We start from the raw sequence: 24,167 nt of genomic DNA, 5'->3' as shown, positions 1-24,167 counted from the left end.
CAGGGTAGGAAGAGGGCCTGGCTCATTTGCACATTAATAAACAAACTGAATAAAAAATAAAGTGCCGGCATGGTATACTTACTGCATACAGTTATACTTACTCTACAGTGAACACAATTCCTTTTTTTTTTTTGCTTTAAAAGACAGCACTGCCCTTTGTGGCCTCAGATTCTGTCATTGATGTACAGAAGACAAGTGGATGCAATTTGATTTTTTTTTTGCACTACAGCAAACACTCCATGTTGCCCTGAAACAAATATTGGGGTAATGTGAACCCTGTTCAACAACCGGGTCTTTGTTGCTCCCATCCCATGTTGGGGTACCCCTCACATTTAGCATCAAAATGTGTGACCATCTGCTCATAGAAAGAAGCTACCGAAATCTATAAAAAAGAAAAAAAATGGTTCCGAGTGTGTCTGTCAGAATATAAGTTAAAATTAAATTTATACTAACTATAACCAAAAGGGAACCAAGTCTAAAATTGTTAGTTAAAATGAAGTAAGGGGAAATCCGAGCATTGTTATGCTAAAAAGGAATATGTCCCAGAAAATGCAATACATTTATGACAATTGTAAGCAAGTAAATAGACAAACAACATTAGCAGGCTGCTTAGGAGTGAAGTTGTTTATAAAAAAATGAAGTAAAATGTCTGGGATACTGATGTGAGAACACCGATTGTAAATCTACAGTAGCACAAAATAATTCCTCAGGTAATTTTCAGTTAAAGGAGCCAGACATCAAAGTCAGGTTGCGTTTTTCAATTTTACAAACACACACATGTATATGTTCCGTATATTTATATAATCATATATATTTTAACGCTTGCCAAAGCAGTAAAAAAAAAAAGAATAAAAAAAACAACAAAGTGAACATTTAAATAATATGCAAGCATCTAGACAGTATAGGTCACATGCAAAGAGGCTAGGGTCACGCAGAAATTGTCCATCAGCCAGACAAGCAGAACTGATTTGGATGCTAAATAATGGTTTAGATATTCAAAATTCTATATATATGCGAAAGGCTTCACTGAACATTGGATCTTCCCATCAGAGCTGCATTCTGCTTATGCATTCCTTTACGCACCCTTAGTGAAATGCATATGAATTTTAAACGTACAGCCCTGAACGATAGAAGGGTGTTTAGTAAGGTTTTGCAGGTCAGAGCACACATAAAGCTGGGGACCCGCGAGTTTTTGCATGCGTGAGCTTGGCTAAATTCTGTGTGGTGCGTGTGTGACTAGCCTGGGGCAGGGGCAGGGCGGGGCATGGGAAAATCCAAAAAAAACGCTTTTCGGCACATCTGTACGGCATCCACACCACACCGCTGCTCCACAGTCGCCACAGAGCATGCCAGGGGTGGAGAAGGCTTTATTGCACAACAAGACAAAAAAAAACAACAACAACAACAACAACAATGTCCTAAATTTTCATGATCACCATCATATGGAACAATAAATCTAAATAATCGCCCAGGTGCTATAACAACACAAACTCAAATACTGGAGAGATGTAATGAGCTGCTAGTCTGGATCCATAAATTGGAGCATCTCCAACTCAAAATTAAGTGTGGTTTCTCAATCGATATTTGTGGTTACTGGAAATTGAATCCCTCTTGTACTCAGAAAAAAAAGAGGAAGCCAACCTATAGGACATATCTCATAGCCGAGAGAAGTCATATCATCTTTAAAAAGTCTCATTTTTGGTCGATCGCTACTGAAGATAAAGTTGCAGACAAAATCTGCGCTCCGGAAAAAGCCATAGCAAAGTGGGGGACATCCAGATGCCGTTCTGACATCTGAAGCAAAGAGTACAAAGTTTTAATCAGTAAAAGTGTTTATTTCGCTTCCCGCCTGATCCTCAGCGGATCATTAGATGTTACATTAGCAAGGGAAATCGGTCCTTCCATTTAAAACTAGTGTTTGTTCAAAAGAAATCCTTTTTCGGGAGACGCTGAGACAAAGACAAAGGCACGCGAAACAATGGCTTCGCACCAGAAGGCCGGGGCAGCAGTGTGAGAAGGACACGGTTTCGGAGGAGCTCTAGCCTGTTCGCACGGAGAAAAATCCCAAACAATACAAACCATAGAAATTCCAGGCCTACCTTTGTAGATAAAAAAAAACAGATGACAGTCCACACACTCCCTGTGTAGACCAATCAATGGATCCCAACCAGGTCACCAGGCCTGACCAGAGAACATGTTGGGCTCCGGACACTTTTCATAAAGCACATCCATCTACAGAGTCAGTGCTCATCCTAGAGCAAAACATCAGCCTGTGTTTGTTTGCAAACACTGGTAGACCAGTAGAGATTGGATCTGGAAAGTCTGATTCTATCCTGAATAAGATTTATTTCTGGAAACAACACTTGAACCGTTTTTTTTTTCCCCCCACTAGTAGATCAGTTAAGACTATTCCTCCCCTGTTTTTACATAACACAGAGCAGTTAAAGAAGGTTTCAGAAGGTTTAGAATGAAATACAAAACACTGTTGTGCGGATTTGGTTTTAACACATTTCCAATCAGGCAAAAGTGCCCCATTCAGGTTGTGCAATACGATCTCGGAGCCTTCATCATTTTTTTATGGAATTAGCGTGGAGCTGAGAACACCTTATTCTCTTGTTTACACACGAAGGGGGATCAAGAATTTCACACACTGGAGAACAGGAAAGCGAGTGTGAAAGTGGAACATTAAAAAGATGCCCCCGCCTTTCCCTCAGCAGATCTAGATCTAAAGACTGGCTCAAATCTTGTAATCTATGGCTTTAGATGGTTCAGATATAATGCATTAAAATTTAATAAGCATATAACTCTAAGTTTCCATTAGTTTTAGTGACTTTTCTGTCTTTTCCATTTCATATTTACATGCAATAAGCACTATTTTGTCATTTACACCAGGCCTGCTTGAGATGTTAAAATATGAATGTCAAGTAGCGTCTCCAACAAAGCAAACAGTATTATGAAGATGCAGCCAGTTTTAGAATATTAATGGTTCAGTAAAAGAAACTTCAAAGGAACTTTCTGAAACATTCTTTGAGGGAAGGTGTTGTAAAATCGTATCAAAGATGATAAACAAAATCAGAGAATCTGCATGGGTTATATACGTCCCTGCAAGCACATGTCTTGTTGTGTGGTCTGTTGCTAAGGGATTGTTTTCATAGCCATTTTTACCTCATTACACATATTTCATGTATTTTAAGTAGTGGTGCCTGGAGTGAATTCCTTCAGTTCAAAAAAAAATATCAAAGAGAGAGAGAAAAAGAGAAAACGTCAACTTGCATCGGCCTAGCAGAAACAAAGTCGCACTTTGCTGCTTGAGAAGTGTCTCTCAGGATTGTGGATCCAGGAGCCCATAGGAGACAGGTGAGCAGCGCGTCTGCCTGGGCCTGATCTCCCACACCATGAGGCAGCCTGACCCCAGCTCCTGTTGGAGCTCACAGCCGGGGTGCTGAAAAGCCACAGCACAGTGCCCGTGGAGCTGGAGAAACATCAGCTGACTACGAGGACTATTCTGTCTTAGGGAATAGTGGGGAAAAAAACGCAGTTTCTCCTTATTGAAATCACATGAAAGAAATATGCCGATAAATATGCCGAAATGCTTGTGAATTGTGCAGCTTGTTGAGTCGGGAAAATAAAAAAAAAGGCAACATAATCTCGTGAAACCCATCCCTGTACATATTTCTTCTCAGTCCTCTGAAAGCAGCTCACTCCAGGGCCCTGGGAATAGTCTGGAGTTTACTTGGAGATTGAACGAGCCCCTATGATTTAAACCCCAAAATCCTCACTTAATACCACAAGAATCTATGTCTGGTGGCAAATGTTTTCACACAAGCCCTAAATCACTCATGAAGACCGATACTGCAGTCGTTGCTACCGTGATTTACTTTCCATCAGATTTACTGATTGAGAGGAACATTACCAATAAAGAAATAAAATGAGACCACTGTGTGCAAGTTAAGAATTGGGGCCATCCCGAATGAAGAGGTAAAGCAGAGGCTATTGCATTAACCTGGCAGAAGCTGCTTTAATAGGGTCTTGGGCTTAAACTGATATATCAATTTACTTCCCTTTAGAAAACTTCAAAGCACAGCTCATTCCTGCCAGTGGTGTCTGCCCCCCATCAATCACTGTGCTCAACTAGTATCATCGCCTTTGCAACGGATGGGACCAGAGCAAGGAGCTGTGGTAAGCTGCAGCCTGCAAAGTTTACTCACTCGTCGCTCGTATTTCTTATACGCGCCGATCAGATAGCTTTAATTCCTGCTCGGAAAAGCAAAGCACAAAATCCACCACGCCTTTCAGAATCTCTCCATTTATATTCAGGTGCTTGGTCTCGTACTCAGAGGTCCAGTGCCAGCAGACAGAAACAGCCATTTCATGCTGCATTTGAAGATGCAAAACTCCTGCTGTTTTCCCTTTTCAGGTGCATAAGCGTTCATGAACAGACCATATTGTTTGTCAAACTTATCATCATAATTCCAATATGTGTAAAATTTACCAGCACTAAAAGGCAAGCTTTTATTCTTTATTTACTTAACTTGGATCACTTTTAAAGATATCAAAGACCCGTTCACAGTAAGAACCCTGGAGGGCTGTAATATCACTTCCAATGTAACACCTGAACAACGTGCAATATGTGCTTTAGCGATATAAAAGGCCTCTTTGTATTAGTTTGTGCTGCAGACGTCATGTTAACCAGTTTTGTCAAACAATTCCCAAATAAATACAATGACACACACTCAGTTATATGCATGTTTAAATCCATCCCACAGTGAGGGATTCAGGCATGCATACATTTCATTCCTCTTAAGTGGTAGTTAAAGCAAAAAAAAAAAAGTCTGTTTGGTTCTGAGTATTTCTCTGAAAGATTATTTCAGCTTTTAAGTGTTTAGTGTAAGTTTCAAATGCATTGACGCAACACCTGAAAAGAAGAAACGTACAGTATATAGTTTCCACCTCTATTTCTTTTTGGATCATCAAATACTTTGTTGGGGATAAAAATGCCCTTTTTACTCCAATTCCTCAACCACAGGCACAACTCAATATCTTCACATGCGCTGTACACATGAATAGTGAATTGTTTTTTTTTTCTAAAGATTTGGATTAAAAAGGGCCCTGACCATATTCTGCTCTTTATTATATGATTAATAATACAGAAATATCTACTTCATATATAATATTCAGAAATGTCATTATTCCTTCAGCTTTTGATGAATAAAGCACATGAAGGGGTACAGTATACTTTAGTATGCAGCATACCGACAGGAAAAAAACATTCCATTAAAATTTGAAGAAATAAATATGATGATCCAGAATTAGGAGAGATTAGGAAAAAAACATCCTGGCAGGAAAGCTTTGACTTTAAAGTGATCAGAGACATCTTTTAGAGGGAGAACAAAGCCAGCAAATATTTTAGGAAGAAAGAGCTACATGCAAGTTGAGAAAACAAAAGGGTTCATTAGAAAGAACTATGCAGTGTGAGTACAAGTGTAGCATATATCAGATGAAATCTCTGAATACAAATCAGGAGAGATGAGAGGGAATTTTACATCAGGTATTGTCTATCACCCACCTCATCTGCCTGTGTGATCACTACTTCTGGAATGCAGCTGCTTCTGTCATCTTTTTCATCTCCTTCCTGCCTTTCTCCTCCGCTTTGGCCTGCTGGGTCCGGAGACCCAGGGTCCCACTGAGTCGGGAGCTTTCCGTCCTCGTCTGGGAAATCAAGGCTGATGAAAGCCTCCGGATCGCATCCCTGGCCCCTGGTGAGGTTACCGTGGGAGGGTGGCCTCAGGATCACGCGTGGCTCGCCCTGCGTGGCAACGACAAGGGTCCAGGTGTTACGGACAGGTACGCGTACCGGTGTGTCTCCCTCCCCCCTTTCTCCTCCTCCTCACCAGCCATGGCAAACCGCATCCCTTGTCCTGAATCACGGGGACAAAAGAAAACACAGTGGGAAGACCAAACACCCGATCCCGCAATAAGGATTTTCCGACCTCTTGTTGTAACTCCGTTTTTCCCCATTTCCTTTTTTCTAACTCCAGTTACAGTCCAGAAGCTCAAACAATGACAGCCCGACGAGTTTTCGTCTCCGCCGGGGAGCAGAGGCGCAAACGCCATTTGCTGCGCTTGTGTGACCTTTATCGCACAACATCTTTCAAGAGAAGGCCTGCTGGAGGGGTCTCACATCAATCAGAGGCTAAAACCCAAATGAGATGAGCTGCAAGGCCTCTCCTTGCCTTTCTTGGGGCGCTGTCGAACCCCGATGTTGCCTTTATTGACTGCGACAGTGTACCCTGCTGCCCAAAAAAGAAAATAGATCACATTTGATTAAATGGGTGTGAATAGGCTTGTAATTGCGCGTGTGCGTGTGTCTGGGCCCCTGTGTTAAAAAACAGACGTCTTTGCTGTTAAATTTCAGTGTCAAATATTTGCCGTAAATTGCACTAGCCAACTCCTGCATGCACAAAGCAGCACATTTCTATAGCTTATTCAAATGAAATTACTGTACTTGGTGACAGGCATTTTTTTTCCCTCTCTTAACTACGGGCAACTCAGCTGCCTTCACATTTGTGTGAATGATTCATTTTACTGTCAGCGATATAGCGCAGGGCAGGTTTTGTTACAATTCATGCGTAAAGACAGTAGGAAATTCAACGCACTTAGTGTAACACTGCACTGTAGAATTTGGCATTACATGAGAGTGAGAGGTTACTTCTAAGTCTGACAGAAACCTGATCCGTGCTGCCTAATTACAGAGCCTCGCCTTCACAAAACTGACACAAATGTTAGGCCAAATTAAATGTTGTCTAATTAACTTACATATACAAGACTTCAAAGCAGGCTGGCTACATGTTATTTAGCAGAGTAACTGGAAACACCAGGGGCTGAGAATTATCAGTCAGTATAGGTTTGCAATCTCGGCTAAAGCCTGCAAGGTCAGACTTTCACTCTCTTCCCCTCTCCTCCGTTTGCATACGGCTTGGAAAATTTACAGGATAAGTAAAAAGAAACAAGGCCAGCAGTTTCACACCATGGGGATGAAGAGCTGATAGAGGCACTACTGGCATGGTTTGGAGCTAGTCTGATGACCTGCCTGAAGTTGTTCTGAATAGCCTTTGTGATGGGCTGATGACTGATAAACACAAAACAAATATCTCGGGTAATTCAGGAAAACACACACACAGCTATGACAACTGAAACTGCAGACTGACAGTTGTTTAGATAAAGAGGCTTTCAAAAGAATCCCTGTTTGTTATACACACAACTGTTTCTGTGTAAATTGCAAAAGAAATACGATTTGCTCCGCCAACTACCTATCTTCATGTTTTGTGATCAACACTGTATCACGCAAACACTGCAAGAAGGAGAGCACTTTCTTTTCTATAAAGCAGTTCCACTCTCTTCAAGGCATAAAGGGCTTCTTTTCTCTCAAAAAGCTTCCATTACATGCTCATAAAACCTGAGTTCTCTTGCACGCCCTGTCATCTCAGCAAAATCCAAGCTATTGTGGAAAATGAAATAACCTGAGGTTTGAGCTACTTTGAGAATCCCAATTAGCATATTTGCCTCTAGTGTACGACGCCGATTTCTCTAAAAGGACAGTAATTTTACAGTTTTATATGCATTTTTTTACATTATTCTCTACTTTTATACTGAGTACACTGTGGATACATGCAATGGAGAGTTTTAATTTGCAGTAATCCGTGCAGTCTGAAAGGTAGATTTCACACTTGAAAATGGTATGCATTCTAAGCAGATATTTAAATATTTAGTTCAATGCATTTAGTTCTTTTTCTTCTTTAGCATGACCGAAAAATTGAAAACAGAATATTCGTTGAGGCTTTCAGCTTTCTTTTTCCTCCTGGTATGGCACACCTCAGAAATGTCACATTTACAAGATGCCATTAAGCTGTGGAGCACAGTACAATACAGATCCCTGCTTCACTTAGTATTGTGTATAGGCCTTTGTGCAACTGTCCATTCTCTTAAAGTGCTAAGGGAAGACTGCAACATAGAGCAACATGTGTGCACAATTCCCACAGACCTGCATTTTCCTGGATGTATCAGAAGCCAGGGAGGCAGAGCTGCAACACTGAGGGGGAGAATGAAGGGGGAACAGAGATGGAAGGACAGCAATATAAAATGAGCAGTGTGGAATAAATGTCACTAGAAGGGGGGACTACCATACCCACATTCTGCAAACTGGGGCTCTAATCGCCTATATTGCTCCCCAGGCCTAGTTTTTACCAGTTAGAATATCTCTGAGTGTCAGCAGGAGAACAAAGATAAAATAAATGTGAAATAAACAATACAAGCGAACAGACACCTCTGTTTTAGGGAGTTATACGAATGGGAACGAGTACTACAGCTAAGATGATTAAAAGTAGAGAAGTACATTTTCAGGCATGAACCTACCTATGAACAGTTAATACAATATTTCACAATATGTCAGAAAGGCTGACACGCCTCTCTTCTGGAGAGCCAGAGGCAATATAAATGTATTAAAATTAGTGTTTATATAACTCTATGTACCTATAACACAATATATGCAGGGAATGTTTTTCAACAAGTTGAATCTGACTACCACAACTGCCAATATTTAACGTTGTCTAATATTTGAAAAATAATACCAAACCCAAAAAATAAACCGGAATGTGTACTCTGTTCACACCAGTCTTGTTTGTCTTGTTTGTTATTGATGCACTCTTGTCTTTAACAACGCCTTGTTAAACCTTCACAGTCAGGATTAATCTTTTCTACGCTTTCTTCCAGTTGCACAAAATTCTAATTACTGCATTCAAAACATACTTCCCCCCCCCCCCCCTTATGCATCTAAATCCTACTGTGTGCCGAGATCAAAGCCTTTTAGTCTAAATAACCTTTATTATTTCTTATTAGCAGGTAACTTAATACTGTTTGACAAGTACAGCAGTTGCAGCAGTCAGCTGCTGATGTCTGTACATGGCCCGTTTAGAATGAGAAGGAAACTGTGAGACATCTCGGTAACTAGGCATTAAGCATAGTTCAGCCATCATACTGTGTCCAAACCAAATACTTCTCTCCAGTTAATTTGGGCAATGAATCCCTCTGGGTCCTCTGCCATCCACTGGTATAGTTCATTAAATCCCAATATCCGACTTTCCACGCTGTATCACTGAAAGCAATTACACTCAAAATGTAATTAAACTTTAAATAAACAAGAGCTCTTTTCTCCCTTGTTTTTTTTTTCTCTCTTTTTCTGGGCTTCACGACGACGGTTTAGAGCTGACAAAAACTTGAGCCCGTGTCAGAGTGTTTTAGGGGTGTGTGGGGGTGGGGGGTGGGGAGTTGGTGGGTGGGTGGGGGGGTGAGGGTAGCTAAGTGTTTTTTTTTTCCACCCAGTTGCGAAGGGGTATTCGCAGGAGCAGTAGTTCTTCATCCAATTAGAGATCCAAATACTTTGCGTAATGTGTTACCGCTGGGAATTAAACTTGCATATCTCTTACAAATGAGTAATGTGGCAGGACTGGCTCTCCAATGAGGTGTCTTATTGAAATATCCCAGGCTGTTGCTCTTGTCACAGCTGTCGTTACAGCCATTTGCACTTCCCCTGTATTGCTTTCATTACTAAAATAGAAATTTGTGTCCTAAGTGCTGTAACATTACTAATGCTAAATATTTAATTCCCCGGGGTTCTAATTATGGTTGAGTACTGGCAACATGGATCCTTTTCTTCTTTTTTTTTTACATAACAACTGTAAAAGCAATTTGAGCATTTTTCAATTAATTAAACACATAGTTTATAAGTAACCTCTTGTCACTTTGCCCTCCAGGACCTTAGCTAATTTGTGTAGAATACATTTAAAAAATGTTTTGGATTGCTTGCACAAATATGTGATTCCGTTGTGCCCCTAATATTTTTAAGAAGAAAAAGCGTTATGGGAAAAAAAAACTAAAACAACATTTTGTCTTGATGAAGAGGGACTGATGTCCATAAACACACTTTGTGCCATCTCCCTTATTACTGCATCTTTACCAACTTATTTATCCATGAGCCAGTCGTACCCAGGTTGTGCCACAATAGTGTTACTAAAACATGTTACTGCATTATAGACCAACTAGTCCTTGTTATATTTTTAAGGTATGGGCAGGATGCCATGTGGATGATAGCACATTTGGTTGAAATGATATTGTAAGTGCCTACAACAGCTGTCAGGGGCACAGATGATTTAGAGAGGTTCATAGGAGGATTAGTGTCCCCAGCCTACTGGCTCTAGACTGACTTTGAAGTCTGCTCTTCTGTTGGCTACGAGAACTAAGAAAATAAAATGTAAAAAAAAAAAGTCAAGGGCCTCTTTACTCGTTGCAGCAGCCGTCATTCTAATATAAAGACAAAGCCAGGGAAAAAAAAAAAAGGCGAGCAACATCCTTTCCCGTTTATTTACTGATTGAAAGGTCGCCAGAGTAACTAGGCTACTCTGGAGCCCCACATCTCTCAACACTGCAGAACCGAGCTGGCTGGCCCGGCAGCAAATGTAGGCCGAGAAATGTGTAGTCCTTGCAGAGATTTGCAGGAGTGCCATTGTTGTTATTCCCCCCCAAACGTAACATGAATTGCGACAGGCCAGAATAGGAAAGTACAACATCACTCGCTCGGTGACGGCAGAGCGAGCTCAGCCCTGGCAGGCACCTGCAGTGGGGTCGCAGCTAGCGGCTGAGCCCCGTCCCTCTGGCTGGACAGGGAGCTCAGCTCAACGAGTCGAATAAGACAAAGGCTCCTGTCAAAGGGGCGGATCACAGGGAGGCCATGAAATTGAACTAATAGTAATTATGGGATTTCTCTCACCCTGGCTTCTACCTGTTCTCTCCAAGTCGCCCTTTCAGGATGAATTTGCATTGTTTTTCTTATCAGCATTCAGACCCCCCCCCCCAAAAAAAAATCACCCAGCAGACTGGCAGTCTCTTGCGTTTAATCAAAAGGGCGTTTGCGTGGGGAGGGGGAGTGGTGGAATATATCCGCACACATGCCAAATAAACCATGTAAATTTAATTAAATTTAAATGCATTCTGTACATCTACTTAAAAAAAATACGCCTGTTACACACTTTCTTTAAGGGAGAAGAAATAGAACATCTACTCTTTTGTGCTTTTCATTTCAGAATGTGAAGAAATGTTATTTGCTTTGCGACAGTGAAAGCTCCCAAAGTGCTCATTTGTTCCTGCTCTGAGCCAATGGCACTGTATTTGATTCCAGTGTGGCATTTATTTCAAAGCTGCACACATACGGGCCCACTAAGTCGTAGAGGAATCTCACTTCCACGCAGCCCCCCCCTCCATGTTTTCTTAGCTGACTGTTTTCAAAATATTGAGAAGAAGCTTAACTTTCGTGTCTGCAAAACCTTAGAGTGGCACTGAAAGACAAGGAAGCAGAAGTCAAACCACCTAGTGTTAAGCTGTGAAAAGCAAGCCTTCGGTGGAGTAATTACATGCTACACTGCACTGGGAGTGATTAGCAAGAGTTGTCTGTTAAAAACTGTACTAGTCTGAAAAACAAATATGCTTCAGCTTAACACTGCTCCCACTGATATACTGCTTTCCCGTCTTCTCCTGCTCTTCAGGTTTGAGCATTTTCTTTCAGCGAAGAGACCTGCTCTGCAGCTTAGCCTTTGTTGACTTAAAGCAGAGCAAAGTTACCAGTTTAGAACGAGAACCCACTTCTCGCTCATCATCTGAGGCTTCAATAAATTTCTGTTGACATTTTCAGGTGGAACGGCAGCGGCAGTCAGCCTTTGATGTTCTTGCATATCCCTTTCTGTTCTATTTACATTCAATCGGTGCGTGTACCACTTTGGGCTACAGATGTTGTAACGCTGAAAGGTGAACAGCCACAGATGCCGGAGTTACCGTAAACACATTAAGCAGGATAATCACAGGAAGAAGGCACTGCAAGCTTAAGAGACAAATCATTCCCATTAGCATGAAGCTTTCAGAGGGGTTGAGTTTGCTCTGAAAAGGAAATAAATAAGGGAGATTTTAAAGAAAAAAAAAACAGAGCAAATACCCAAAGGACTTTTTGTACCTTGAAGTAAAAAAAACAACAACACCTGAATCACCCAACAAAACGCATGCACAAGGTACAGGGTGCTAGGAAGTGATCTTATTTCAAACACAAACACTTACTGGCCTCTGCTGTATTAGCCTTGTGCTTTAATGCTGCAGCCCGAGTGCAAAATATCATGTTGCTGTGTGTGTGCAACAGTGCAAATATTTCTCTCGATATCGCTGCCTTTTCAATTGCACAAGCCTGGGTACTTATCTACAACATATCAGCAGAGATGCGGCCAAAACATTAAAAACAGATACAAAGAGAGTGATATTTAACTAAGTGTATCTTACATGCTTAAATATATTTTAATAGAATTTACAGTGTCTCTGAAAACGCATGAAGACATGTTCAATTTGTGATCAAACTATATATAGGCACTTCTACAGAGTGTGCAGAAATACGCATTTACACTCTGTGTCAATCAGAAATGTAATTACTACTGGACAGGATGAATGAGAGTTCAAGAGACTGATATCACTGTTACATGAATATGGGTTTATAGAACAGCCCTTAGTACTTTAATAAATTAGAGAAGAGCACTGCAAGCAACGGAGTTAGTGAAGGAAAGTAAGTGAAAAAAGTAATGGAACAGGCAGGAATGACTGCAACCTAAGATGTCAAGCCTGATGAGGCTAAAACCTACAAAATGACTTAATATTTTTTAATACAAAGACATAGTTCTGACAAAAAAAGTACACCTACGGAATGTAATGTCTTACCAGTCATCTTCTCTACCCACTGACAAACGTAGGAGAAAACGTATTAAGTCTTGGGACGTTTTTATTTTAGCTTTACTTACCGAAGCTTTTTCTCTCTTTGTCTCAAAACCACTCATCCCTAAATAAAAGCTTTCAAAGATATCCACCGTGCAATTTGCAAGGAGTACGTCAGACAGTCAATTATTTTATTCAAACTTGCAAAGGTACTTCACATCAATACACAACAAGGTACAACAGACTGATTTATCACTTCACCCAACACCACTTCACAGGAAAAAAATAATTCAGCAGATTCAGGTTTTTCTGCAGAAAAGTCCAAATGACATTACTAACACAGTGGCTTGAAATCAAATGAAGACTCCAGTCAGATTATACTAACGACAACACAACTCCAATCATGGCATGCTTAAGACTCCGTAGTTCCACTGCTACATCGGGATTGCTTGTATGTACGATTTCAAGGCAATATACTATTCGATGAAGAAGACCGGGGCCTCATTCAAATACTTCATTATAAAAGAAGAATTAAAAATAAAGTCATGCTCGTATTGTTATTTCATCAGATTATACATGACACATAAAATAAAGCTATTGTAGCTGTTTAAACGCAACAAAGACATTTAAAGAAATTCAATATCTCTGCGCCTGAAGAATGAGAATGAAATTGGGCACGTATGGAATGCGAAATGGCAGGAGAGAGCAATTTAAATTTTAAATCAGAAGGATGTTTCCCGTTCAGTGTTTATGAAACATTTCTGCTGGGACTAAAAAGGTAAGAAGATACAGCATCAAAGCCATTTCTGTACAAAAAAACAGTGCCTCATGGAAATCCATGGCAGCATAAAATGCTCATGTTCCTGTTCTACCAACGTTCTTTAATTAGAGTTCCTGGTATTCCATAAAACTAACACAAAAAGTATATCTTACACTTCACCTCTTTGCTTTAATTAAAACACAAGGCAAACTACGCAGGCAGAAACAGTAGGGGGAGAACTGTAACACGATGAGATGAATTTAATATATCATATTTAAAGCTTGTCGAGAAGAAAGGTTTTAATTTTAGAAGAAAAGAGGTTGAAAATGAAGGTATGCTAAAGTAGATGTGTGGTGCGTCCTGTGTACAGTAATCACACAGGAGTCAGGAAGTCTGCTGGTCCACCAGTTTGTGATTTACAGCAACTCCAGCAAAATCCAAGTCTGGTCTAGAACTGCAGTTTGTTTTCTTTTTATAGCCACATGTAAACAGCATTACAAGCCTAATTTCAGAAATCCTTTGTAATTATGTGCAATCTCCAAAAACGGCCCGCTTTTTGACTTAACGTGCCTCTGATACAGCTGCACACACACAGCACGCTATTCTAAGTTTTCTTCTTTTTTTATTAAATTACATGTTAACAGTAGGACTCTTGAAAGTTTTTTTTTTTTAGTTTGACTTACAGAAATAGAAACAGTTGCATAAGATATGTAACATTTAATAAGCCAAAACACACAAACGAGAGTTTCGTTTTCAATATGCAAACTCAGAGATGTGACAGTTTTCAGTGAAATGACTGTCACCTCTATCCTTCAACATTGTGGACTCTTATGTGCAGTATACACAGGCACAGATAGGTCTTGCAGTACAGATTTTGATGACTTGACAAAATTATAAATAGATGTTTAAAAAATATATTTATATATATATATCAGACCCATTTAAGCTTGTGCTGTAAATTACTGAGGTGTTTAGAAGAAATACTGCATATGCTTTGCTCATAAATGCATTGTGTGGATGAAGGGTTTCAGAGGAGTTATAGCGTATGCAGTGTATAAAATAATCGAAAAATAAGTTTCTGTGTTGTTCAGAAAAGTATTTAAGTTTAAATAATTAAAGGATTGTTTTTCAGGAAGTATCAGACAAAAGTCCGTTGGCTGTTTCTGAAGAAATGTACAGTTTACATTCTGTGAAACGTCCTTTTCTTTCTAAAGATGGCTAGTGTTACAAGGTGTGTATAGGTGTGTATCACCTATATCTCAATTTGAATGCTGCTATCACAACAATGCCGGTGGAGATAATATATCTGAAGAAGGGTTATGTTTGTGCACTTCTATTATTAATATCTGAAGCCATCAGTTCATACAGTGATTAATTCTACCACTTTAATTCCAATCCTCAAGCGTACTACATTTATTATATTGCAATACATGAGGTGTGCATTTTCTACAATGTAGAGTGGAATCACTGCCCAGCTGTGCACTGAAGTAGCACGTGCTGAACCTTGGATATTGCGTGTACAGTGGGCACAGAGCTAGATAACTGCGCAGAGAACACTCCTGCTCTGAGTGCAAGCTATGCCCTGATGCATACTCATGTGGCACAAAAACAGAGCAGCAACTCTTTGTCTTTGATGTGCATAGCACCAGAAGGTAACCTCTTACATGCAGGCACATCCCCTCAGTCCTCAAAACTGGAAGTCACACTGTTTGACATTCAGTCAGCCCTGATCATGCCCCGTTGTTGTTAACTGTCACGAATGGGAATCTTGCTGCTTTTTGGTCAACCGCTGCCTCATTTTCGGTCCGGTCTGCTCTAGCCAGGTGTTCCTGCAGGTGACACGTGCGCTTTTTAAACCTAGTGACAGAAGGCACTTCTTTTCTGAGGGGTTTTGAAGGAACTGTCCCTGCTGAGGCCCTGCTTTCCAGGCTCTTGCACACTTGGTTCTGCAGCAAACTGGAACAGCGGCCGGGTTAAGAACAGTGGGAACTCCCTTTGTCCTTGTCTCACATTCTGCCTGGTACATATTCAATTGCTAATACTTGCAAGTGATCAAAACCTTATAACTGTTGTAAAGTAACAGCAGAACATGGTGCTGTCCGAGAAGGGCCAATGAGCTCAGGCAGCTTGATACCCTGTCGTCTTTGAATTCCAGAGCAATCATGATTGACATGTGGCTCTGGGGGTGTCAGAAGCCATCAACCCTGTCACACCACAGGGGGTCCCCAAATCCAGCTCTCAGGTGCTTTTTAAAATCACCAGCTGTTTTTGTCAACCAAAACCCTCCAAACACGTGGCCTGGACAGAAAATAGGGGCTTCCTACACTCTTAAGTCAAAGGAAGAGGCTCCTTATTAGAGGTATCAGAAAATATCTGATATATGGTTATGATATTACACCAGTGCCGTATGAAATGGTTATTAATGGTTTGCAGTTACAAAGTATAAAACAAGTTTAGACATGGATAAGTAAAAATATACACAAAAAATTGCAGCCTGAAAAAGTCTTTAGTTTTAGTCTTTTGTACCTTTAGAGACAGTCCATGCTAGTAAAGCCCAGTATTGCAAATCAGGCTGCACATGAAAATGAGCGACCGAAAGGGGTTAAAGTGATACCTCTCATCGGCTGAGCCCATCTGTAGTCTTTATGCTGAGAAATGGCATAGAATTCGCTAATGATCTGCCTATAATCTGCATCATTTCACAAACCAGCAGCGACGAATGAAGCAGCGCCTGTAATGCGCTGAAAAGAAATCCTTTGCCAGGCTCCTTGAAGAGCTCATTTTCACATTACTCAGGATTCATTATGCTGAATCAATATTCGTTTAGTCACTGGGGTTATTGACATATTTTAAAATAAAAGTATACCCTTCAGCTACTGTGCTCATTACAGGTAATTTGTCTTGTCATGGAGCAGGGAATATTATCCCAGTCTTTCAAGCTCTGACAGCCCATGGAAATACCTCCCCACGGTTACAACTGTAAATAATTTTTAGGTAAAATATTGAAAAATCAATGACTGCTTCCTGCAATCTGTCACAAACAAATCAATCATAATCTACACAGCTAGCAGTGAGATACGGGGGAGATGGGAGCAGACGCAATCTTTGTCTGAAATCTCTCATTTCAAAATCACTTCACATAATAGTGTCATCATTTAAACACTTAGCAGGCCCTGAGACTGCCATTCACAGTGAACAATTGCAGAGAGAGCACACACAGAGGAGGAGGAGGAGGAGGAGGGAGATGCCATCACAGCAGTATAAACAAACACTTCATTTAAACAGACCCTGCATGAGCAAGTTTCACAAACGAAGTCCACATCACTGGAATTACCATCGGTCACTGTCTGATCAACAGGGTTTTTCCAGATGTGCTGAAATGAACTACTGCCAACACCAACGTGTTCATTATTACAATAACAACAGAAACAACAAGAGCAATGATAATACTAATACTACTGCTACTAACAATCATCATCATCATCAGATTAATGGTTTGGCAATGGAAGACAAAAATATTTGATAATTACAAAACTAAAGCAGTTTACTTTAGCATAAAACTGAAATTGCTTTATTTTTTAGTATTTTGCTCAGCCAAAATAAAAATTTCTGTTGTGTATCTTGAGGTAATTAATTCATTTATCAGACTTTCCTGAACAGGAACGCCACCCCCCCAAGATATTATTTTAATTATTTTTAATTAGTTATTTATAAACTGGGCCCTGCTTCATGCTTCACATTCAATATTAAACAGGTGAAGACTGTGTGATTGGGGTTCTGGAGATGTGTGTGGCATTTCAGAGGCAGACAGGAAAGATGTGTAAACACACCATAGTGTCTGTCTCATCCTCACATCTCATTAAACAAAAGGCAAAGAAAAAATACTAGCTTTTTTTAGCAATCTACAGTAGATACTATGAAATATAAAATAGAAAAAATACATAAAAACTTTAAGATGCCCCGTAAATTCAGTTCCTCCTGAGATACTAAATATTCCTATAACATTTTATGTAATCATTGAGATTAAAGTAAATGAAGATGTTCCCTGTGAAAATCCTGGTAAGACTGCTCGTTAGATGCTACCAGTTGTCACACAGGGACAGCACCAAGACATTTTAATAGCAAGGTTTTGGAGATGTGCAATCTCAGAGGCCAGAATTACAGCACTTATTTAAAAAGAAAGTGTAATCATTTTTAAAGGCAATAACGGCACCAAGAAAAATTCCTTTCTGAGGAACCTGCTGTTAACATTTTTCGCTGCTAACCCACAATCAGTCTCAGTCCGTTTAGCAATAAGCAACGATGACAGCAGGACTACACAGGACCACAATAACGTGCTTACAGAAAGAATGGCTTGTGTCTGCTAAAACCCTTTCATTAAAAAAAGCTTAGAATCAGGCAGAGTCCTATGATGTGTCATTTACCACTTGATGTGTAGTGTGGTGTTCGTCAGCACCACAGAGAGGTGTTCCTAGAGTCTGCACTCTTCAAACCTGTCCGAAGACATCACCTTTACAAATGGATTGCTCTTGCCAAGCATCCAAAAGGAATTAATGGATTGATCTGGGTATGTGAACACCTAAGGTGAAAATCCCATCATTGTGCATTTTACACATCTGGTTGTTGCCAAACTTTGTGGTTAACTTGCTAAAGCACAACATACGTGCAATGCAAAAAACACAACAAAGCCTTTCTACCTCCCTGGTCCCCTGTAGCACTGCAATGAATCACAGGAAGGGACTTCAACTTTCTTGGAATGCTCCAAGACAAGTGAACAGGCCATTCTTCAAATTTACTTCAACATATTATTCTACTAAAAGATATGGCTTAATAAAAGACCCATATATTCTGTAATGCTATTAGGTAATAGGTGTTTGACATGGTAAAAATCAGTAGAATGTACAGAACATGTATAAAAAGGGAATTTAAAGCATCATTACATGAGTAGGAGGCAATGAGTGTGTATTCTTACACTTGTGTTGAAGCAGATATGCCATCTGAGTTGCAATGCACTTTGGCAAAAAGAAAAACAGAACTACAGCAATCCAGTGTTGAGGAAGGAACTTACCAAAAACATTTACCGAAAAAAAAACAACCTTAATGTATAATATTCCTCAATTTGGCTTAAACCATAAATTAAAAAGCCTTTAGTGTTAGTTCTAAATGTTTGCTCTGCATTGCATTCTGTGTATTAGATGCAAAACCTAAGTCAAGTTCAATTATCTTTTAATGCATCTGCCTTCATATTTCACAGCTAAGAAGACATTTTCTCGGGATGTTAATTAATATAATGATGAACACCTGTGTAGTCATTCTTTGGCGAGACAGGATAATCAATCATAATCCTTTAAGTACATTCAAAGACAGCAAAATGATGTGACGGAACCAATCTGTTGGCATTCTTTGTAGTACTTTTTAATGCATTGCTTGTACACAGAATGATTATGCGAGAACAGACTATTATGAATGTAAGGCTATAGGATTTTAAAGCTCAGACTCAGAGCAGCTATTACAGTAATTAAATAAAAGACATAATATCTGTGCTTCTCATAGTACTAATGATACACTAACACAGTAACAAGCACTTACTCAAATTTTAGACGCAGCACAGTGCACTCTATAAGGGCGAGTCTGAATGCTCTGATTGTGCCTTTTGTTCTCGAAAGCTAAGTTTACATGCCAGAGTAATTATTAGGCATGCCATTGCTATACCCCTGTGGAATGCCAGGCCTGGCTCAGAATGTGCTTTTACAGTGATTGAATGCATCTACATGAAGTTTCTGATTGTTAGATTTAACTTTTGTTATTGCTCATAATGCTTCTGGGATAATGACGTACCATAGCTATTATCCAGAGCTGGAAACAAAACGATGATCAATTTAAAAAAATCCTCCACAAGCAGCAGGACATGAACAAAACACAAGGCAGATAAATCTAATTCTACCACTTTCCTATTCTAAAAGATCAACTTTGTACTTTCTACACAAACGCCTCGAGTGTGGTGGCGAACTGTGTTCAACTTAGACGGTGTTCCACTAAATATATCTATATATGTGTGCATGAGATTTTAAAATGCAGTACCTTGTGTGGAAACGCTACCGTTTTCACAGGTGTTTTGAGCCCCAAACACCTGAGATGTAGCGCACTAGGATTGTGCCTAAAAAAGCACAGGGTTATTTCCTGCAGCCAGACTAATTTTAAGATCTGTGTGACTCCACTAGATCAATCCCTGCAGGAATTACTTATTTAATTACACTGACAAAATACACAAATGGGTGCACACCTGAGACACGAAAATCCGATTTTATTTCTTCAATATAAAAAATAAATAAATTACATAAGAAATGCACATAATCCTCATAATTAGGACGCGTGCTTCTCCTCGTTAAACACAATGTACTTGATTTTTTTTTGCTGTGAAGACGTCGTAGCCGTGTTTAGCATTTAGCGCACAATCGTGCACATTTCCCCTTTCCTGTTCTCCTTCCCTTCTTTTTCTCAACTAAGATTCGGTAGAGCATTCAGAAATACAGACTACAAAGCTAACCCAAAATCCAGAAAGAAGAGGAAATTGTGACACTACCACACGCAAACGCCGACTAAGGTTAGGAATCCCGTAAGCGAAAACAAACCACAAGGCGCTCGCGGCGCCGCGAGTGTAACTTTGTTTCACGTACACTTATTTTCAATCACATTTAGTGCCAATTAATCCCTCTTTTGTGAAATTCTCTTACACATTTGTGTGTAAGTTTTTTTTCCTTACCTCCACTTCCACCAGTCGGGCGGCACAAGTGAGCAGATCCTTAAACCGTTTCCTTTGAAGCTCTGAATTAACAGAAACAGACGTGAATCATTATCTAATATTTTATAGTATTAACAGAGCTATACTATACAGATCTTTATATAAACTGCACAATTGCACAATTATATTGCGTTATTTATCAGTTTTTTATAAGAAACAGATATAGGCAAAGAGCTTTTTTATCTTAAATTGCTTAAATTCTATTTTAACAATAGCAATTTTATTTCAAGGTACAATTGACATTTCTAGTTTTATATTTTATAACATTTTATATATGAAAATGTTTATAACAATTACTGAAATCACAATATTTTGTGTACATATTTTATGTACGAAAGGGATAATAAGATATTTCTTTTTTAACTTTTGAGAATACGCATTATTACAATTAATCAATGTTCTGGATTTATTTACCCCTAAATGGTATTTCCTAAATACGAATCAATACAGGTGGACAAAGGCTAGGCGTGGATACAGAAAGTACAGAAGCTATATTTAAGAAGCATTAAATAACAGGGGCTCTGCATTTCCACATGCATGTGTATTTTTAATCATTTAATAAAAAATTGCAAGGTCAAAAATAAATTACATCCATTATTTGCCGCAGATATCCCCTTGGCACAACGAGCGAAACTCTTTTGAATTTGAATTGGCTGCCGAGTGGCAGACCCCTAAGCTAATACATCAAAGTAAATTTGGCGTCTACTAATCGGTTTAGGACACAGATTTGGAAATGCTAAAATCCTTATGAATCGCTTGAACATTGTGTGCGTTACCAGCCCGCTACTTAAATCGCAAGGGGGAAAACACACTTAAACTCTAGGACACTGTGCAAACCTGCCAGTTGTTGTACTGTAACAATTTAACTTAAACAACCACTGTGTTTGTGCAGTAATTAGTTCGCTACAATAGGCAATGCTTTCTAATAATAGTCTGCAAATCCAAATTAGATTACGCGTAGTCCCTAAGGCATTTTGAGTTTCAAGTGCACCAGCCTGCGCGTGGTTCCCGGCGAGCTTCTATGGTGATTTATGCACTGGTGGTCAAGCACAGGGTTATGTCAGCTCTTACATTATTATTAAATAATATAAAGATTATATGGTACAGGATGGCAAACAGTGAGTTTTTTTTTTCGGGTCGCAATAGAATTCTTTTTAGCCTGAAAGAAAAAGCATTATTTCATCAATCGTACGACGGAAATTTTTAAAACACACGAGTCAGGCATGCACGGCAATATTAATTGTATGTCACGTTTTCTCCAACTTTAATAAGCCACCTGTCCCGCGAAACTACAAATTCCATTACCGCTTGTTTGCAGTATATATCCGGTAATCCTATAACTCAGAAAGATAAGCGCACGAACCGTTTAGCTGAGCTAAGCAAAACAATATACAATGAAGTGCACTCACTTTATGTTTGAATTTAAATTGCGGACAAGACAACAACAAATTTACAAACATAGTAGTAACCGAGTATCAACACAGTAATACTCAGCATGTATCCTACCTCTTTCCTGATGGTCTGCTTGATATAAAACCTTCTTAAAAATATTTACTAGGTCCAGGTATTTAATTTCGCCTCCTCTCTCCTCTATTGCTGATATAATAAACTCCTTATCAAGCTCAATTGGAGTCGAGGAAGTCATTATTGCCTGATAACAGTGTATCAATGAATGATGACGTCACCCTTCTAAACAGCCGGCTATCTGGTCTTCCGGTATCCTTGACAACCGGTACGCTCTTTTTATTTGATTGACGAACACGTCAGCCAATTGCATCTTGGAGCACCGATACCATTCTTTTTTTTAATTCACCAATGAGCTATAACCACAGAGCCAAGCATCATGGGAGATGTAGTTTTATTATACTACTAGCAATCCATGATCATTAAAGCTTTTAAATTGTATTTACTGCTACATTTTCATCCTTTTCTACAAACACAGTCATCATTATTCTCATAATCCCCATTATTATTATTATTATTATTAAATTCGAATAAACTCAAAGATGTTTAGGCTTTCAGACGATATTTCAGATATTGGCTGGTATACATCTATTAGATTACTGTTTGCAGTGAAGCTTAAATACAATTTCTTGTGAATGATGAATAGTAGGAGAAGAAGGGCAGGTAAGCGAACCCCCGTCACTGTTAAATTAGGAGACTGGTGAAGGGACTGCAGTCCAAACGCACAGACGCAGTGAAGTCATTCCTGCTCCGGAATTGCACCGCGCTGAACAGCGGACCGCGCGCTGGAATCCCAGACTGGTTTAGCACGCAGCAGCACGTGACGGCGGAGAGCGGCAGCGGCCGGGCTCGTTAACAGCGCCTACAGCGATCCCTTTCGGTTTACAGGGGATCTCCGAGATGCTCCACAGCAGCTGCCGTCGGGGGAGAACTGCGATCGATATCAACTATACCGCGTATTATGGTGCCCCACAGAGAACATCTTCAAAATCGGTTTATTGTGGAATGCCGGCTTAATTTTATTCATAATTATTAGCTCTTTAGTGTTTATTATGCGCCTAGAAAATAGTGGACATTTCAATTGTTCTAAACGTTTTTCTACCAAATGTATCAATGAACTGCTTAACAAATATATCCTTTATTCCTACTGGTTGCAACCAGGGTTTTTCAAAATAATATGCAAATTCTAAAAAAATTAAAACATATGGAAAATAAATGTAGAATAATATTTGAATAATAATAATAATAATAATAATAGATTCCACGCAAAAGCTAGTAGACCAAAGGGGAGATAAGCACCAGATTAGGAATATAGCCGATAAAGCAGACAGAATTAAATAAATCGGGATATGCTGGTGTCGGGAAATATATCTGCTGGAATCAAAAGAGATTACATCCTCTGACTGCCGCGGATTTACCGTACTGCATATGGTATTAATCAGCTTTCGCTTCGTCCATTTTATGAGTTTTCAGGAAGGCAAGCTCGAGTCGTTCACGCCTGGATCACGCCACAAGCAGCTAGCCCTCAGCACCTGTTAATTGTTATATTCTCATTAGCTGTTTATCAGCTTTTTTCGTAGCTAGTAACACTTACATCGTCAAGCACGTTAATAAAAATAGTTTGTTTCGTCCATCAATCAGGTCGAAAGACAGCGGCATCGCTTTATGTATTTCTTAGAAGTGATACGTCTCGGACTAGCGAGGCTAATTAACACTGTGTGCAAGCCGGAAATTCAGCACCACGCGAACAGAATCGAACAACAACATCAATCCGTCGGAATCGCTTATTTCCATGACACAACTAATGAAACGTTTGAGATCAAATAACGGAGTCGAAACGGAGGCGGTGTAAACAATTTTGAACCAAGTTCGGACTCCGCATTCCCCTTCTCCTCGAGTCTTCCTTTAGAACAGACCTGCACACGGCTGTCCGCGATCACACAGCTCCGTCGAGATTAATGCGCAGGGTTCAAAAGGTGACAAAATTAAAATAATTTATGACTAAGAGGGGGAAGAAAGGGGAAGAAAAAATCTGGGAAAAAAAAACCCGATTATGAAATGCTTTCCCCCCCCCCCCCCCCCTTTCCTCAGATAAACTGGCGAGCTCTCCGCGGCAGACACCACCTCCCTCGCTAAAAAGAAAAAAAAATCAAGTCTACAAGTGACGGCTTAGAGTATTTAGCAAATGAAGAAAGTTGAAGTTGATCTGTTGGACTGCTTGCAGGAGATTGCCACCAGGAGCTGGCGCACTTGAGTCTAGCAGCAATGAGCCTTGTTAGTGGAGAAAGAGGGGAAGATCAGGGGGGCACACGGAGTGACAGGCTGGAGGGAGAGAGAGAGAGAAGC

The 24,167-nt window shown here is 39.8% G+C and overlaps 1 protein-coding gene across 1 annotated transcript in view; it reads right to left on the bottom strand.

The window, feature by feature from the left end:
• LOC148817289 (uncharacterized) overlaps window positions 1–22,002 on the bottom strand; it is a 35,669-nt gene extending 13,667 nt beyond the window's left edge. Inside the window, exons 1-3 of the mRNA XM_088939171.1 lie at window positions 21,864–22,002; window positions 20,319–20,380; window positions 5,567–5,806 (exon numbers count right to left, since the gene is read on the bottom strand). Of these exons, the coding sequence (XP_088795297.1) occupies window positions 5,567–5,806; window positions 20,319–20,380; window positions 21,864–22,002 (441 nt within the window). The remainder of the gene's footprint in view (window positions 1–5,566; window positions 5,807–20,318; window positions 20,381–21,863) is intronic.
• Between the last annotated feature and the right edge of the window lie 2,165 nt (window positions 22,003–24,167).

The sequence above is a fragment of the Atractosteus spatula genome, chromosome 21 (genome assembly GCF_055471065.1).
Source record: "Atractosteus spatula isolate fAtrSpa1 chromosome 21, fAtrSpa1.hap1, whole genome shotgun sequence".
Taxonomy (NCBI): domain Eukaryota; kingdom Metazoa; phylum Chordata; class Actinopteri; order Semionotiformes; family Lepisosteidae; genus Atractosteus; species Atractosteus spatula.
The sequence above is the reverse complement of the archived record's forward strand: the minus strand, read 5'-3'. Positions and strand labels throughout refer to the sequence as shown.